Here is an 18,575-nt window from a genome sequence, read left to right on the forward strand (position 1 = left end):
TACTATGAGAAAAATCACTTGAATCATGTTTCGAACCTATGACTATAAGATATTAAATCCTAACCATCACTATCTAAGTAACTGTTGAACCAGTTTTTTACGGGGATGGTTTTGTGTAAGAATTATTATTTTTAGTGGCGAATCTTGAACAAAAACGTCAGGATGGCCGGATTCAATACGTATAAAATTTTTTATAACCCGGGATAACCGGGCTCAACATATTCGAACGAAAACAGATAAATTTACGCACTTAAGTAAGAAACGGGAGTGGCCGCCTGGCCGGGACCACAATAAAAGCTTCCCCTTTAATATTATTTAAATTTTGGCAATATTTTACTAGAGGAAACAATAATTCTGGTTCTTGGATTCTCGTCACACAGAATTTTGATTCTTAAAAAAGTAGTAATGAACAAAACTGGTGTCTCATGGGCCCACTCTTACTCTTTCGCTTTTCTTTCATCAATCCGGCATGCAATTCACTAATTGCAACACACCAACCAATCACTATCCATCACTTTCTACATTTTTTTACTTTAATACCGTGTCAAATAAATTCTTGTCACACATCCTTTACATTTGCATATAATTATAAACATAAAACTTTAAAATCTAAAAAATACACATAAACTCAAATAAACATTAATGTAACTCTTTGCATAAATCGATTCACGATGTCGTATAACATATAACCTTTGACGATCTTTGACACGTAAGTTGAGTCTTACATGTATGAATCGATTAGATAATTATAAAAGTTTAATAAACATGTTTTCAACTTTTCATGTATACATGGGAAAATTAGATGTATACCGTTCATCTTAACTTTTAACCGTAAAGAGCTTATGAACTTGTTTTAGTTACTCGAACGAAAACTTCTCAGTATTGCGGCAAAACACGTTAATGATATTCAAGACCAGACATTCCTACAACTAAGTGTGCAACGAGCCGAGCTGCTCGTGAACTACTCGAGATCGGCTCGTGAAAAAGCTCTATCGAGTCGAGCTTAAACGAGACCGAGCCCGAGCTCAAGCCTAAAAGAAAGCTCGTTTAATAAACGAGCCCAAGCCTGAGCTTCACTTAACAAGCTCGCGAGCCTAAACGAGCTTTTCATTTATATATTTTTTTATAAATTTATATATTAATATATACATATATATTTAATAATTATTAATCGATATATATATACATATATATACATATATAATTTTATGAAAATATATAACTAAATAACATATATTATTATATATATAATATTATAATCAAAATAAATACTATTATATATATAATATCAGAATGAAAATAAATACACAAAAATAATTATAAATATATAAAAGTTAATTAATAAATATTAAACGAGCCAAGCCTAAACCGAACTCGAGCTTGAAAAACTACAAAACGAACCAAGCTCAAACTTTATAAATAAAGATCGAAACAAGCTGAGCTCGATATAAGTTAAACGAACCAAACTCGGGCGGTTGAACCCCTACCTAGTACCTACAACGCGTAACAACCGAAGTAATTATATTCATTTTCATACATTAGTAATTGCACGCAGGGATATTATGATTAGGAAGATAGGAGTAGGGTATACACATTCTTTTGGCATAAATATGGAAGCAAGAAAATAAATGGACTTGACAGTCAATTTGTCATAAATCATTTAAACAAACAAAAAACTATATAAAACAAATTCCTTTTTTTTTACATAAAAATTCAAACTCAAACTTAAATTTGTCTCTTGTTTTATTATTTAAAAACAATTAAAAGATATCAAGAATTTCCAAAATGAGATGATTACACAAGGGACAAGAAGCTCTTTTTACAAACAACTCCCTTGAACAGTGTCTACAGAATGTGTGACCACAGGGGATAAACGCTGCACCCTTATGCCTTACCATGCACACGCAGCAGTTATTATACTTATAACCACCACCACCACCGTCACCACCTTCTTCCACCGCCACGTCATCTTCCTCCACCACCGCCACGTCATCACCTTCAAAGTAAGCAGCTCCTTCCACTTCCAACAACGACATTAACGACATCCTCGCCGGCGTCTGTTCACCGGTTACATCAACCTCCGCCGCCGGAACTGACGGAATTGAACTACTAGTGTTATTATTATTATTATTATTTGGTGGTGATGAGACTGAAATCAACTGAGCCAGATCGTTACGAACACGGTTACCGTCGGCGGTGACGTGGAGGTGGACGTGAGATGCGAGAGTAGGTGCGGCGCCGATGGTGTTGCAGCCGGAGCCGGAGAGTTTGAGGCGGAGTTTGTGACGGAAGAGCTTCCACGTGTTCTTTGACTCCTTGCCGGAGATTTGATCGTCACGGATGAGATCTAGAAGCGTACGGTCATGGATACGGTACGGCGGCGTTTGTTTGATTGATAAGATTCCGCCTAGGGTTAAACCGGTCCGGCCGCCGGTTCCGTCGTCCATTTGCGGTAAATGTAAATTGATTGATTGATTGATTTATTTCAAGAAGAAATAAGAGGATTGTGTGGTGAAGAATTGGATGATGAAATGGTTGTTTTTGTTTGGGGTTTGAGTGAGTAGTCAATCTAGGTACAGTTTGTTGGAGAGAGAGAGATGATGATAATAATAATAATAATAATAATAATAATAATAATAATAAGTTGGAAAATGGAAGGGATGGATAAAGAGGCGAGGATTATGGAACGCGTTTTATGAGGAGAAAAAAAGAGCTTTTTTTATATATATTTGTTGGACTTTCTACGCCTATGTGTAGTGGTTTCTAATGTGGTGTAACGGCAAAGAGGATGAGTTTTTTTAATGGAGGTCTAAGTTATAACTTTACTGACAAATATTTTGAGGAGATATGAGATTTTTGTAATCTCTAGTTCGATTCTGAGAGCGGCTGGGATTTCTAACATTGGGTCTTCGGACGGGTGGATTTTCCTCGAAATTGGAGATTTAGAGGCGCTTAAGGACTCCGTACGGCTGGGTTGGGCTGGCTGACGGTGGCCTTTTGCCATTGGGTCACCCCGTACGTAGTACATAGACATTCTATGCTTATTGGTCGTTCAAAAAAAGGATATGTGTAGTGGAGGAGCTATAAAATGAGGCGTTTTGTGAAATGTGGCGCAAAGTCAATAAATGATAAGTTTTTGTTTAGAGGTATAGTGATGTTGTAGAACAATATATATATACATACATACACACACACACACCCCACACACAAAAATATAATAATATTAATCAAACAATAACATGCGACAAAAATACACTAGCCCCCTCACCTTATCGCCCCATTTATTGTCGAGGGGGGGGGGGGGTGTTCAACCAAAAAATCGCCCAAAATTTTGGCACTTTATCGTCCATTACATGTGGCTTAACTGAGAGAAACTTCTTGCTCCGCTCTGACCAGTATATGTTGGCTTAACTGAGTGAATGCTAACTTCAGAATTTGGCTTACACGTTTCCTCGGGAAACCATAACGCCGGCTGTCACTTGATAATCGGTGTGCCACCACAAGAGTATAGCTATTTGGCGTACCTCACGGTGGGACGAAACCCGGATGAGCTTGAGATTCAAATGACAAACTTTGCGCAAGACACAACCCCTTAAGGGTGGTTGGGTGATCTACGCCCCCCAGCCTGACACCCTACTAGGCCCGAATTTTATATGCATTTTTATGAAAAATAATATGTATATTTAATGTTTAAACTCAATTACATGACAATTAGTTTGGCTTAGTGACAAATGAATATGACTTCCAACCAAAATGTTATGGGTTTCAGTCTAATTTGAAACATGTTTAAATCTACTTTTATACAAAAAAAATTTACACAATCAAAATAATAACTAAATAAGTCCATTTAAAAATTAACTTGTTTAAACTTAATAAAATATTCATTTTAATTTAGACACAAAATATTTTCACTTTCTCAAAGCTGGCTCTTACCTAGCTTAAGTCATTTATGATTATAATTCATAAAACATGACGTAAATGAGAATTAAATTTGAATCTCCACTTATCATCAATGCCTTTTGTCACAAAACAATATTAAGATGATAGGAGAAAAGAAGCTTGGTATCATAATAATATATTAAAAGAAATAAAAAAACTGACTTGGTAATTTGCTGGCGTATTTTGGATTTTAACTGAACTTCCAACATGTTATTGACTTATGATTTTCCTTTATTCCAAGTTCCCATAATAGACATTTCTTAGCACCGTCGATTAAGAAAGTCTAAAATTATGGAAGGCCGATACCACCTTTTGTTACAAACTGTGCTCCTCGTTTTTGGATCGACATGTCGATTTTGCGAGTAAAGCCTTGTTTATATATTCGAGGGTTGTTTGCACGGTTTTATTAAAACCATTGAAGATTTGAAGTCGTCGAAACAAGTTAAATCTTACATCTGATTAGGATTTAACTAGTTTTAGTTTACATGAGGACTGGTTTTCACGATTATATACAGTTTGAAACTAGCCGAGTTATTTAAAAGACAATTTTAATTTGTATAATGTTGACTCGTTGAGAAAAAAACTATACATATAAGTATTTCTAAATATAATACGTATCAGTTATTAATTTTAAGTGCTCTCAGTTTTTTTTCCAACTATACGTAAAAGGTGACCAATCATAATTTTCAATCATACCATTTGAACATTCGAATAACTAATAGTACGATCCGTGTTAAAATAATGGCCCAATTCAAAGGCCACCATCCGACGGACCCTGCCAACCCGACTGGTTCGGTTTAGTTTATTCAAAAAATGTAATTACTAGTATTGAAGAGGTAGGTCCCAGCAGAGCCCAGTTGGACCCGCAAGACTCACCTTAAACAGGGACGTCTGCGCAGAAACCAACTGGATCCGCAGGACCAACCATGCTCAGAGACGTGACGTCCTTACGCGCAGTACGCAAGCTGTTCCCGCAGGAAATGCCTCCCAATGGTGAAGGACTCCGCCTGTCCCCGCAGCCTCAGATACAAGCCATTAGGGAAGGCCACCCGAGCAGCAAGGCTACACGCACAAGGTACTTAGCTCTCAATCACTCAGTGTCACCTGAAGGAATGAGCGAAGCCGGGAACTATCCCGCACAAGGGCGGGAGGGGGAATACTCCCGCCCAAATAAGCCAGTCTGTACGATACAGGAAGATCTTCTGTACTGTACCTGACGAGGTATGGGAAAAAGATCTGACTAAAGATACGACAGCTTACTGACACAGTACGGCGAGCAGCATGCTCCTGTACTGTGTCACTGTTAGCCGCTGCATACTCACCAACTACTGCCATACCACGTGCGTAGCCGGCAGTTGGTGGAAAAGGAATAGTACACAGCAGGCCTGGTCACTGTCAGCCGCTACCTACCCACCAACTACCAGCAGGGCACGTGCGTAGGCTACTGTTGATGGAACAGGAACACTGTTGCAGCCGGCCACACCTCCTTGGAAACCTACATTCGGCTATAAATACCACAAATGGTATGACCATCTCATCTTATCATATCTTATCTTATATCATCATATTATACCTGATATCTGCTCTAGCAATCTCTTAATATACTTTTATATTTAAAGAGCAATCTAGTCTGATTCTCACGCCGGAGGGTGGTCACAAGGAGGAACCCCCCCTTCTCAGTGACGAGCTCACGGTGTCTGTTTTGCAGGTTATCAGAAGAACCATCTTCCAAGGGTCTAACCCCTCGTGGGAAACATCTATCTAACCCCCAGGTTACTAGTAATCTGTCCGGGGTTCGGCTAGTAATCTGTCCGGGGTCCTGTTAGTGTTTCTTCATTGGCGCCATCCGTGGGAGGAATCCCCATGGAAAACCTTAAAAAACCCTTTTCAAAACCCTTTGCTTAAGTCCAAAAGTTCACCTCACTTTATTAAACACGCATGAGAAGAACATTGGACTGGGGGGACTTGAAGAGGTAGGTCCCAGCAGAGCCCAGTTGGACCCGCAAGACTCACCTTAAACAGGGACGTCTGCGCAGAAACCAACTGGATCCGCAGGACCAACCATGCTCAGAGACGTGACGTCCTTACGCGCAGTACGCAAGCTGTTCCCGCAGGAAATGCCTCCCAATTGTGAAGGACTCCGCCTGTCCCCGCAGCCTCGGATACAAGCCATTAGGGAAGGCCACCCGCGCAGCAAGGCTACACGCACAAGGTACTTAGCTCTCAATCACTCAGTGTCACCTGAAGGAATGAGCGAAGCCGGGAACTATCCCGCACAAGGGCGGGAGGGGGAATACTCCCGCCCAAATAAGCCAGTCTGTACGATACAGGAAGATCTTCTGTACTGTACCTGACGAGGTATGGGAAAAAGATCTGACTAAAGATACGACAGCTTACTGACACAGTACGGCGAGCAACATGCTCCTGTACTGTGTCACTGTTAGCCGCTGCCTACTCACCAACTACTGCCATACCACGTGCGTAGCCGGCAGTTGGTGGAAAAGGAATAGTACACAGCAGGCCTGGTCACTGTCAGCCGCTACCTACCCACCAACTACCAGCAGGGCACGTGCGTAGGCTACTGTTGATGGAACAGGAACACTGTTGCAGCCGGCCACACCTCCTTGGAAACCTACCTTCGGCTATAAATACCACAAATGGTATGACCATCTCATCTTATCATATCTTATCTTATATCATCATATTATACCTGATATCTGCTCTAGCAATCTCTTAATATACTTTTATATTTAAAGAGCAATCTAGTCTGATTCTCACGCCGGAGGGTGGTCACAAGGAGGAACCCCCCCCCCCCTTCTCAGTGACGAGCTCACGGTGTCTGTTTTGCAGGTTATCAGAAGAACCATCTTCCAAGGGTCTAACCCCTCGTGGGAAACATCTATCTAACCCCCAGGTTACTAGTAATCTGTCCGGGGTTCGGCTAGTAATCTGTCCGGGGTCCTGTTAGTGTTTCTTCAAGTATGGTCTAAAACTGTTGTCAAAACGGTCAAACTGTGAACATCCCTAAGGGAGGTGGCCGGTGGGAGTCATCACACTAACGTCCCACATCCCACACAACTTTTTTACATACTCTCTCATCCACGTCAGTATCGCATCAATCCATGCAACCATCTCAATCCATCCCACAAAACCATGTAATCATCCCACTCCATCTTTCAACAAGTTGTACTTCGGTACCAAATTAAGTGTTCTTGTGGTACTGAAGCCGTTCTATGCTCATCCCAGCCCACTCCTTCCACCCTAATATGAGAGCTCGAATGAATGGCTAAACAATGATCTTGATAATATTACCCATCACCCATGACACTACACGGTAGGCTACAAAGAGAACACATCAAAAGTCATCAACGTATGCTAATAGTTTTATAAAATATTAAATTGTAATAAATATTTTAAGTATATGGCCTATTGGCCTGTATTCTGAATTTGAATATCATTAGAAGGGATTAGGAGCTTCTAAGTTTGTCATCATCTGGTTTAATTTTTTATTTATTATCTAACGCAAATATAAAAATGGACATGTGTTTAGGACTTAGGTAATCTATTTGGTCACCGGTGCATTGTGGTTTGTTTAGAGTAGTTCGGCCGTTTGACCAACTCTCATTATCTTATTTTAGTTTGCCATAACCACCTATTATTCTAGTTTAAGTATACACTCAAATACGCACATATAATAGCATTCAAATAGTTAAATAATAATACAAAAAACTTAATTTATAAATCAATAATATAGCAATTAATCAAGTATAGTCAAGTAAGATTTACAAAAGTTTACAAAAAATAAATTATCAAAATTGTGTGTATATGTGATTGTTTAGAAACAGATTCGGGACTTACCTATTGGAATTTCAACTGGTGAGGAAAGGCGGGCTGACTTTGGTAGGCAGTGGCACCGGTCCGGTGCCTACAACCCTACAAGCCACATGCTATTGAACCATCGATCCTCTCTAATACTCTGGTTTCTTTGCATTTTGATTTACGGGTGGTATAAAAATTATGTTAGTTTTTAGCATGCTAATAGTTTAATGATTAAAATGAGCGAGTTTAGTGGTTAATGCGTTTGTTTAATGGGCTTATAAAAATTAATTGGTCAAATAAGAACATGACATCTATCTATAATATATATAAACGAAGACATAAAAATCATACGTGTCGCGATGTGGTCGCTCCCCCCCCTTTTTTTGGAGTCACCAGATTTGCTTGATTTTTAAATGGAGGCTTCTCATGCATTTGACCCGAATTCATGGGTATGGGTCTTACCAAACCCAGATATTCCTTAAACGGGTTATAACATCTCATTAAATTAAAAAAATATTATCACCAAATTATCTATGTAAAAATCCTATAGAATAGGATATAATAAAAAATAATATCTTATTTATTTTAAAAAGATATATATATATATTATTTAAATTAAAAACCCAATTTGATAGTAAAAAAATAAACGGGTCTTGGGTCTCATTAAACCATAAGTATATTATTAACTTTCATAAATATTATTTATGATTAAAAAACCAATTTCATAGTAAAAAAAATAAACGGGTCTTGGGTCTCATCAAAACCATATAGATTTTAAACCGGGTTATAACATCTCATTTATTTGTGAAACAATTTATCATCAAACCAAAAGTATATTATTAACTTTCATACAATAAAAAAAATATAAATTAAAAAACATAAATAAATAATAGAACAAACAATATAAAACAGCCCCCGTAATACAGGGGATAAAAACTAGTAATATATATAAACGAAAACATAAAAATCCTACGTGTCGTGATGTGGTCGCTCCCCCTTTTTTTGGAGTCACCAGATTTTCTTGATTTTTAAATGGAGACTTCTCATGCATTTGACCCGAATTCACGGGTATGGGTCTTATCAAACCCAGATATTTTCTTAAACGGGTTATAACATCTCATAAATTAAAACACTAATCTCACCAAATATTTGATATAAAAATCCTATAAAGTAGGAATATACAAATAATTAATATATGATTTATTTAAAATAAGATATATATATATATATATATATATATATATATATATATATATATATATATAATTTATAATTAAAAAACCGATTTTATAGTAAAAAAAATTAAATAGGTCTTGGGTCTCATCAAACCCATATAGCTTTTAAACCGGGTTATAACATCTCATTTATTTGTGAAACAACTTATCATCAAACCATAAGTATATTATTAACTTTCATACAATAAAAAAAATAAAGTTTCAAAATTTAAATAAATATTAAAAACAAATAATATAAAATAACCCCCGTAATACGGGGGATAAAAACTAGTACATTATAAATAAGGTTACAAAAGTCACTATGCAGACCCTAGGCGGTTGACTGGGAGTTGGGTAAGGGTGTTCTTCGGGTTTGTTTTTCGGGTTTCGGGTTTTTCGGGTCGGGTTATTTGGGTTTCAAAGTTTTAAATCTTGACCCGAAACCGGACCCAAATCTCTCACTGGTTTTTCGGGTTGGGTTAATCGGGTTTCGTGTATCCTAGAAAAAAACACAAAACCAAAATTTAAAAAAAAAAACTATAATGCTAAAATTAAAACAAAATATTCTTATTTTGCTTACAACACATATAATCAAATAATATATTAACATAACTTGATAAAACAATTCAAAAGAAGAGTAAAACTAACCCGAACCATAATCGTATTCAATCGGGCGTGATTTGGTTGTTCGATTATGATTGCTATTAGTAATAAACGGAATTCATAAATTATTGATAAGTAATCGATCCATAATAGTTAGAATGACAACAGTCGATTAGAGCCAGATTCTGATAACTTTAGTGACTAAGACTTACCCTATTATACATAAAATATATTTAATTTCAAAACTAAAAGTTTATTCAGGTTTTTCGGGTTGACCCAAATCTTCTAAATCAAACCCGAGAACCAACCCGAATTACTTCGATTCGGGTTCGGGTTAGTCTTTTCTTGGGTTCGGGTTCTTCGAGTCGGGTTAGTTCGGGTTCGGGTACGATTTTTTCGGGTTGGATTTCGGGTTTCGGGTAAAAGTGACAGCCCTAGAGTTGGGTGTACTCAGGGTTCAAAACTTGCTAATCATTAGTTATAAAAACAATATTACTCTTTCTTTAATACTATAGAAACACGAATTATGGTTTATTTTTTAAGTCAAAATCGGCCCAAGTTGACCTACTAGATGTGATTTTTACTGAGGTTGACCACCTTTGATCGATTTTTAATAACTAAGCGGAGTTAAAGACTCTCGTTTTACCATCATACCTTGTACGAGTACTTGGGGAGTACTCTGCATTGTAGACCTACTTTTACATCATTGATTATAAATAAACATTTTATAAACACCATATATTTTAATTTATATTTTTTATAATAAAACTAAACTATTAAAATTCTTACAGAAAAAAAAAGTCAAATAGCCCATAGATCATACCAAAAACCTCTACAGCCCAAGTTCTAGCTTTTGTTCAGTTTTTAATTGTTGAGGTCCATAATCCGTTAACTATAAATTATTTGGTTATTAAACATTTTCAACACAACAAATAAAAAACATGTCTTCCCAGCCGCATCGAAAATCACTAGGTTTTGGTTGAAAGTTTTCTTTGGAGTCAGCCGCTGGTTCATGCCAACCTTCAAATCAAACGTGAGTTATTTAACAAATATAATGTTATGTTATGCATATTTATAAATCATGTTATGCATATTTAATGATAAAATCATTTAATTATTCGTGTTGACTATCATTTGTTTCACAATCGACCTTTTATTGTATATACCTTGTTGGCTTTAAAAAAAAAAAAGATGTTAGAGCTTTATCAATGTGACATGTTTGTATGCTTCATCATATCACTTTATATGACCAATTTTTAAGCTCTCATTAATGTTGTTTTTTGACCAACCCTTTTGGGCTATTTCTTTTTTGTTCTAAACTGTTTGTATAGTAAATTCTATTAGAATCTGTTGATTTATTTGTATAAGTGAATTCTATTAGAGAATATATTATTAAAGTTTGAATATTATTTTGTAACAAGAATAAGGAGATATAGTGATATGGATTTTTATTATTATGCATAGTGTTAGAGTCGATTGCTTGACCATGGTCAAGCCGTCACCACCGATTGAGTTCACGCTCTACATTGATCATGTATCTTTACAAGCCTTGCACTCCAATCTGAGCGTTTGATTTCATCCCGCTCCGTTTGCAGGGTAATAATGGAGAATATGAGTACTATATTAATGCATTATGCCTCACCAAGCTTTCATTATTATAGAATATTAAAGAATATATATTAAAGTTTAAGTATTGTATGTTACCACAGTTTGGAGGTAGTAGTTGATTATGTTTCCTTTTATTTGCATTCAAAATTGACCTTCTGATTTAGCTTCCAATGTTTCTTCATGAGCTTCATGACTTTGTATTCATGTTCTAGGTCACCATGATAAAATTTTTACCCATTTTTGTTTCATCTCCATCAACTATTTTAAAGACAAACACATGTTAAACTTGTAAAGATATTGCATTTTAATATATTATATTCACCGATCTCATGCTTAACACCAGAGTGCATATGAATATGAAACGATCTATATGTGGATCAGTAATGCCTAAAAGTAATTATATCATTATCAAGATCTTCAAGATCATCTTCATATTCATCGGCATCTTTGTTTTCATCTTAATCACCCTCTCCTCCCCAAACTTGTTGAAAAAGTTTGTAGACATCTGCAATATGACTGATAGAACGGACAGCATTTTTTTCTTCACACGTATCCACAAACTTTTTCTTAAGTCTATGAAGTGTTTTGGCAAGTTGTCCTTTTGTTGGAATAAACCTAGATAATTTGATAACCGTCTCAAACATCATATTCATATCGCTTTTTTTTTCTTGTTTTTTCAACGCCCTTAAACGCTTTTTATGGTTCTTTAACCATATCCTTTTAGCAGCGCCTTTCGATTCTTCAACATGTATGTAATCACTATCTTCATTGTTGTGATAAGAGTTTGTTTAATTATTCCTTATGATGATGATTTTATCAAGACAACATTATCAGATGCTGATATCATGAAGACTTTATCATTATGCCATTTATTTTCTTATGAAGTTCCTCATGATATTAAAGATGAAGTTCATAAGAAAAACATGGCTAATAATGATAAAGCTTTCACGATATCAACCTCTGATGTTGTCTGGGTAAAGGCATCATCATCAAAAAGGAAGAAGTGAACAAACTCTGATCACATCAATGAAGATTGTGATTATATATCCGTTGAAGAATCCAAATGCGTCGTTAAAAGGATCTGGTGAAAGAATGATGAAATAAGGCTTTTAAAAACGTTGAAAAACAAGAAAAACAAAAGTGATATGGAGATGATGTTTGAAACGGTTAGCAAATGTTTGAGTTTTAATTCAACAAAATGGCAACTTGTCGAAACAGTTCAGAAACTGAAGAACAAATTCGTGGATATTAGTGAAGAAAAAATTCTTGTCCGTTTTCAACCGGCGTTGGGAGGTGGAGGTTGGTAAGATAAAAACAAAGATGCTAATGAATATTAAGAAAATCTGATCTTAATAATGATACTAGTTTTTAGTGATATGCAAATGTTATAGGTACAGCCCGTATCAACCTTTTGAGATTTCGGGATCGGTACCGGTATTTTACGAAATATTTTGCCTTTGGTATCGATACCAAGCATTTTCAGTACTGGTACATACTTTTGGCGATTTCTGATATCAGTATTTTCGATATCGCTACCGAGCTTATCTCTACTGCTTTTAGGGATAAGTAATATATGAAGTTGGCGAATATAATATATTAAAAAGTAATATTGTAACAAGTTTGACAACGCACTGTTCTTCGAAAGAGTAGTAGGATATTAAACAAAAACGGGTAAATTTCATCACGAGGAACAAAAACATTGATAAAAACACATGAAACTCGTGAAGAAAGAATGAAAGCTAATTCAATCAATCAATCAATCAATCAATCATGCCCAGTAAAATCCCACCGACAGCAAAGCTATAAGTAGGGTATGGGGAGGGTGGGATGTAGGCACACCGTACCTCTATCCAAAGGAATAAAGAGGTGGCTTCTAGAGAGACCCTCGGCTCTAAGTACAAGTGTATGAAACAAAATAAAGGAAATCAAAGTTTAACAGTTATATAAAAACTACTACTAATTATAATAATATTAATAATAAAATCACAGTTTAACAGCTATATAAAAGCTAATAATAATTATAATAATAATAATAATATATGTAAGGGAAATACCATTATGGTATGTGACCTAAATAAGTTAAGTCTAAGCCCTAATGTATTCAATTTTGAATGAAAGCTAATTCTAGAGGTCAATTTTGAATACAAATAAAAAGGAAACATAATCAAATACTATCTACTAACTATGTAACAAACTATGGGCAACACTTCCACCTTTTTGGTTTGAAGGTTCTGAAAATGAAAAAAAAGGTCTACATAAATCTAATTAAACTAAATCTCTCTTGAAGCTAACTGATTGTATGTATCTCAACTCCTCTAGTTTCGTTTGATATGCATTAGTTAAATTTTGACCCATTATTCAATACCGTAACTTAAACCGATTAGTTTAATAGTTTAAACGTAATTATTACATTCATATTTGTGATTGTAAATGTTAATGTTATAGTATTAGTATGCTAAATATAAAATAATTTCAGTTAAACGAATCGTACTCGTGTAAACTCACAAAAAAACTCGCGGGAACATAGATCATTTTATTATCAGTCATCAAGTACATACCCGTTTTCCATTTCTCGAGTGTTTGGTCTTCTTATACGCCTGGTCCGTTTTTCCTATGCTCGAATGTCTCCTCGACAATTTGTGTGAATGCTTGCTAGTAATAGATAGATAGCTAATACTTTACATTGTGCACTCAAACCTCATGATCGATCATTCTTAAATCAAAGCTCATAATCATTTTAGTTCTAATGCAATGATTGTTAAACAAATTACAGACCTGATCTTCCTGGTTTTGTTTTGATTAGCTGGTTTCACTACCAATGTTACATTTTAAAATTTCCATACGATTTTTGGAGAATAAGCATGTACACACACATGTAATTTTGTTGCCTTTTAATGGATTTAAACAAAATATTTAATCAAACGAGTCCAGCTATATACAATATTTGTCTAATACATTTTAAAATTAAAATCCATCAATTAATGAAACATATAACAGTAAAATAAACAAATCGCACAAATATCAATACATAACAATGAGATATTATACATAACCAATAATGCTCACCGTAAGAGCACGAAATGGTGCGATGATGGAGTTAGTCGTAGAAAGGGTTTCCCTCAAAGTAGACTTCACTTGGATCCATGTGAATGACGTTGACATGGACATCGCAATTCCCCATCTCAAGTTTTGCTTCTTGAATATCGTTTACAGACTCGAGTACATGAGAGTTTGCATAATCAATCTCAATATGCTCAAGTGTGTAAGCGTCTCCTAGTTCAAACGGAATTTCCTTTAGACCATCACAACTTTTCACTACGAGTTTCCTGAGGCATGGGAAGTTTACGCTAGAAGCGTCCCAGAAGCGGATGTTCAACTTTTCTAATTTCAAGAATTTCAACTGGTGAAAGTGCTCATCACCAGTTTCCCATAAGGGTCCCATGAACGACGAGTCTAGTAATTTGAGAACCTCAAGTTTGGGTAATTGTCGAATTGTTGACATATGTTTCCAAGGAAGACATAACCCTTTTAAGGTCAGCTTTCTCAAAGTTTCTGGAAACCTTATTGGGTTCACAAAAGTTACCGGTTCACGCATGTATGCGTCGATGTTCAAAGCTTCAAGATGCGTTAGCATGGCAAAGGTAACTAATCCATGACTGCTTGATGTTGATGAGATAGAACACCCAAGCTTCTTGATATTAGGAAAATATTCAAGCAAACTTTGAGCTCTATGATCTAATCTTAGTCTAGATATAGTTTGCAAGTGGAATAGTCTATGAACAAAGGGATCGGTTGAGAAGTCAATCCTGTCACACCGCAAATGCCTAAGATTAATCATATCGTCTGGGTAATATATGAATCTTTGAAACTTGCCTCTAACAACGAGTGTTTGAAGGCTACAGAAAATGGTCTCTGACAACAAGACGTCATGACTGCGTGACCAAACTGCCAAGTACCTTAAATGAACTAGTATTTTTATGTTTTCGAAACCATCAATTGGAATGTTTAGTAAATCCAACACCCTAAGAAGCAAAAATGAAGAAACCCAAGTTGTAGTTCTATGATATCCTAGTCGTCGATTTTCAAGAAAGCACAAAACAGACCTGGCGTGAGAGTCAAAATCATGAGAATTGACCTTGGTCAAAACTTCATAGTCTGTGAATAGACGACGTTGCTTCACTACGCTGGAAACAGACCCGGAGTCAAGATTTCTGTTTAACGTTGGCGTACTCACTTTCTTGAATAAATTTTCTTCACAAGCTTTTTTCAAGCATAATTCTCTCAAAAGATCATGCACACGACATGATTTAACTCCGCCACTAGAACTTCTATCGGCAACAATTAACAGATTTCTGTCAATTAGATTATCAGATAATACTCACCTTCTTCCTCCAAACTTCTTTGGCCTCCGGATTCTTTTATAAACCCTTCAGCCATCCAAAGCCTGATCAACCTCCGCACTAGGATTTTATAGTCTTCTGGAAAGCCGCCTACATAGAGAAAACATTTCTTTAAGTGACAAGGTAAATGATCATAACTTAACGCTAGCGTATCCAAACATCCTTTCGGGTCACTGGTAATGTATGAACCCACACTTTTGGCAATTTTCTCCCACAAATTTTTCCTCTTCTCTACTTTCTCAAGAAGTCCCGCTATGACAACTAAAGCAAGCGGTAATCCTCCACAGCTTTTAGCTATAATCTTCCCCGTCTCAATCAAATTTTCAGGGCACTCGTATCCTCTGAAAGTCTTCCTACACAACAGCTCCCAACTTTGTTCGTCATTTAAACGTCCTAGGTTGTTAGTAAAACCGCCCTGGCTTGCATGCAAAGCAACTCCTGTAAGCCGGGTGGTTAAAAGAACCCTGCTACCGGTGTTATCGTCTGGAAAACATAGCCCCACATCATCCCATGCCTTACAACTCCAAATATCATCGATAACGATCAAATATCTTATCCGCTTTAGCCTCTGATACAACATTTCACACAGTTTTGATTCAGCAGCTGCCTCATGGACTGATTTGCCGATCGATGTCAGTAGTTGCACCAACAAATCTCGCTTCGAATACGCTTAAGAAACAGTAACCCATCCACGTTTGTTGAAATGATACTCAAGAGAATCATTGAATACTTTGGTAGCCAGAGTTGTCTTACCAGGTCCACCCATCCCCACAATCGATATTATATCTAGCTTCCTACGGTCTCCGGTAAGCCTATCTATTATTGCTAATCCATCCTCTTCAAATCCCACAACAAATTCTTCATTTTCTGTAGCACTAAGATTCACTCTTGTATTTCCAGTAGCCTCAAACTTGTCGTCTTGCCGGTTAACAAGGTTAGTAAACAAGTAATTCCCCTTGTTATTATTAATATTATTACTCATCTCTGCTCTTATAGATTTTAACCTTTTCATAACACCTTCATCAAGTGACCAATCTTTTAAACAATATCGTAAACGGGAGTTTGTCATCTGTTGATATGTTAACCGTAGGACATATTCGTGTTGTATGATGGCAGAAGACACAAACATATCAACAATATATTCAGCCTCATGTGCTACTTCCACAAGACTTGTCTTCCAGTTGTTTCCAACATCTTCAAGATCATCTTGGTCTTTAAAACATGATCCACTCAGGTAGTCTAGCTCCTCATAAAGCAGCTGGATTTGATGCTTGCTTACTATTATAAAAGGATTGTGTCTAGTCTGTTCATTACTGTCTTTCTTGGAAACTAACCTCCTTAAATTCTCCATGAACATATCAAGATCTGTGTTTGTCATCTCTCCAATTGCTTCTGATTTTGACTTGTATTATCTTTTCATTGATTGAATTTGTGATGTTAGGGTATATATTTTGGGGGCTTCTCAGTGAAACAGTATTTGTCGATGGGTTTTATTTTAGCAAGTAGTTGGTGTGTCGGTTGCATTTGTATGCTTCACACCAATGTTTTCACTTTTCACACCCAACCCGGAACGCCTTACCGGATTAAAAGGTTAAACTGACTTGATAGGATAGATCGGTGTTTGACCGGATCACGTCATAAATAATTTATATATATATATAATTTATATACATATATAAACTAATAATAACCAAAAATAACAATAATAAAAAACTTTATTTTTTATTTATGTTTTATAGATTGTTTTTTAAATATATATGATTTATGTTTAATCAATAAAGACATCAATAAAGTTTGGTTGGTTGTCTCATGAGGTAATTATTAAATTTCTATCTTGAAAATGACACAAATTCGAATCCCGTCATGCACATTTCATTTTGGATTTAATAAAAAAATGGGTTTTATCGGTCACCCGTCGGGTCACCGGGTCCTGGCCGATCGCCACCTGCAAAACCCGGTCGGGTTTTGCAAAAACGGCCCAAATACCCTGACCCGATCCGGTATAGGGACCGAGTCACGGTCCCCGACCGGGCCGGGTTTCAAAACATTGCTTCAGACTACCCACATTTACAACCCAAAGTTTAATAAAAAAATGGAGTAATACTTTTACATCTTCACCTGTACAAACCAACCCGACTAATATGAAAAATCATTACACAGTTAAATTACATTTCGAGCATAATAATTTGTTTACAAGTTTTTTAATTAATAGAAAAACAAAGTTACACACTCACATTAAAAAAATACATATTTTAAAAGTATTAAATTTTAATATAATTTATATTAAAATGCTCTTAAAAAAGTAGACAGGATTGTGTTTTTTATTGTTCTTAATAGTACATATTGTTTTAAATTGGTATGAGCAGGGGCGGCTCGGGTATATGGCGATGTGGGCGACCGGGGGCATTTAATTTTTGGGGTCACAAACTTTTTTATATATGTATAATTTTATGAAAAAATAATATGTATATTTAATGTTTTACTATAACTATACCATAACTAGTTTTGTCAAGTGATAAAGGCGTATGACTTTCAAGTAAAATGTTGCAAGTTTTAGTCTCACTTGAGACATTTTTTAGTTTATTTTTATACACAAAGTTTTTACACAACATAAATCATAACCAAGTAAGTTCATTTAAAAATTTAATTGTTTAAACCAAACAAATATCCCATTACATGAGGCCTAAACTTTTTTTGCTTATAATATTTCGTTACTCGTTAGAGTCTACGGGCCTTTTTTATTTCGACTCGGCCGGGACATATAAATTATCGGAGACGGCCCTGGGTATGAGTTTGGTGGTTAATGAGTGTCTTTGATGGACTTGTAAGAACTAATTGGTCAAACAAGAACATGAATTACATTATAAATAAACATTTTATAAAAATCATTTTTTTTAATAAAACTTGACTATTAAAATTTCTTACAAAAAAATATAGTCAAATAGCCCATAGATCATACCAAAAACCTCTACTGCTCTACAGCCCATGTTCT

General features: G+C 35.8%; 1 protein-coding gene and 1 pseudogene across 1 annotated transcript; both read right to left on the reverse strand.

Moving 5' to 3' along the window:
* Nucleotides 1-1,760: 1,760 nt before the first annotated feature.
* On the reverse strand, nucleotides 1,761-2,447 carry LOC143593276 (uncharacterized). Its single transcript, XM_077072960.1, has one exon. The coding sequence runs from the start codon at nucleotides 2,445-2,447 to the stop codon at nucleotides 1,761-1,763; it is 687 nt and encodes a 228-aa protein (XP_076929075.1).
* An 11,833-nt stretch (nucleotides 2,448-14,280) lies between these two features.
* On the reverse strand, nucleotides 14,281-16,447 carry LOC143593278 (putative late blight resistance protein homolog R1B-17; annotated as a pseudogene).
* Between the last annotated feature and the right edge of the window lie 2,128 nt (nucleotides 16,448-18,575).

Source organism: Bidens hawaiensis, unplaced genomic scaffold (genome assembly GCF_021521415.1).
Source record: "Bidens hawaiensis isolate Kalapana, Puna unplaced genomic scaffold, B.hawaiensis_p1.1 tig00041873_1, whole genome shotgun sequence".
NCBI lineage: Eukaryota > Viridiplantae > Streptophyta > Magnoliopsida > Asterales > Asteraceae > Bidens > Bidens hawaiensis.

Bases quoted from the DNA above. Each gene is read 5' to 3' on its own strand.
- LOC143593276 (XM_077072960.1), bottom strand. From the start codon at position 2,447: ATGGACGACGGAACCGGCGGCCGGACCGGTTTAACCCTAGGCGGAATC.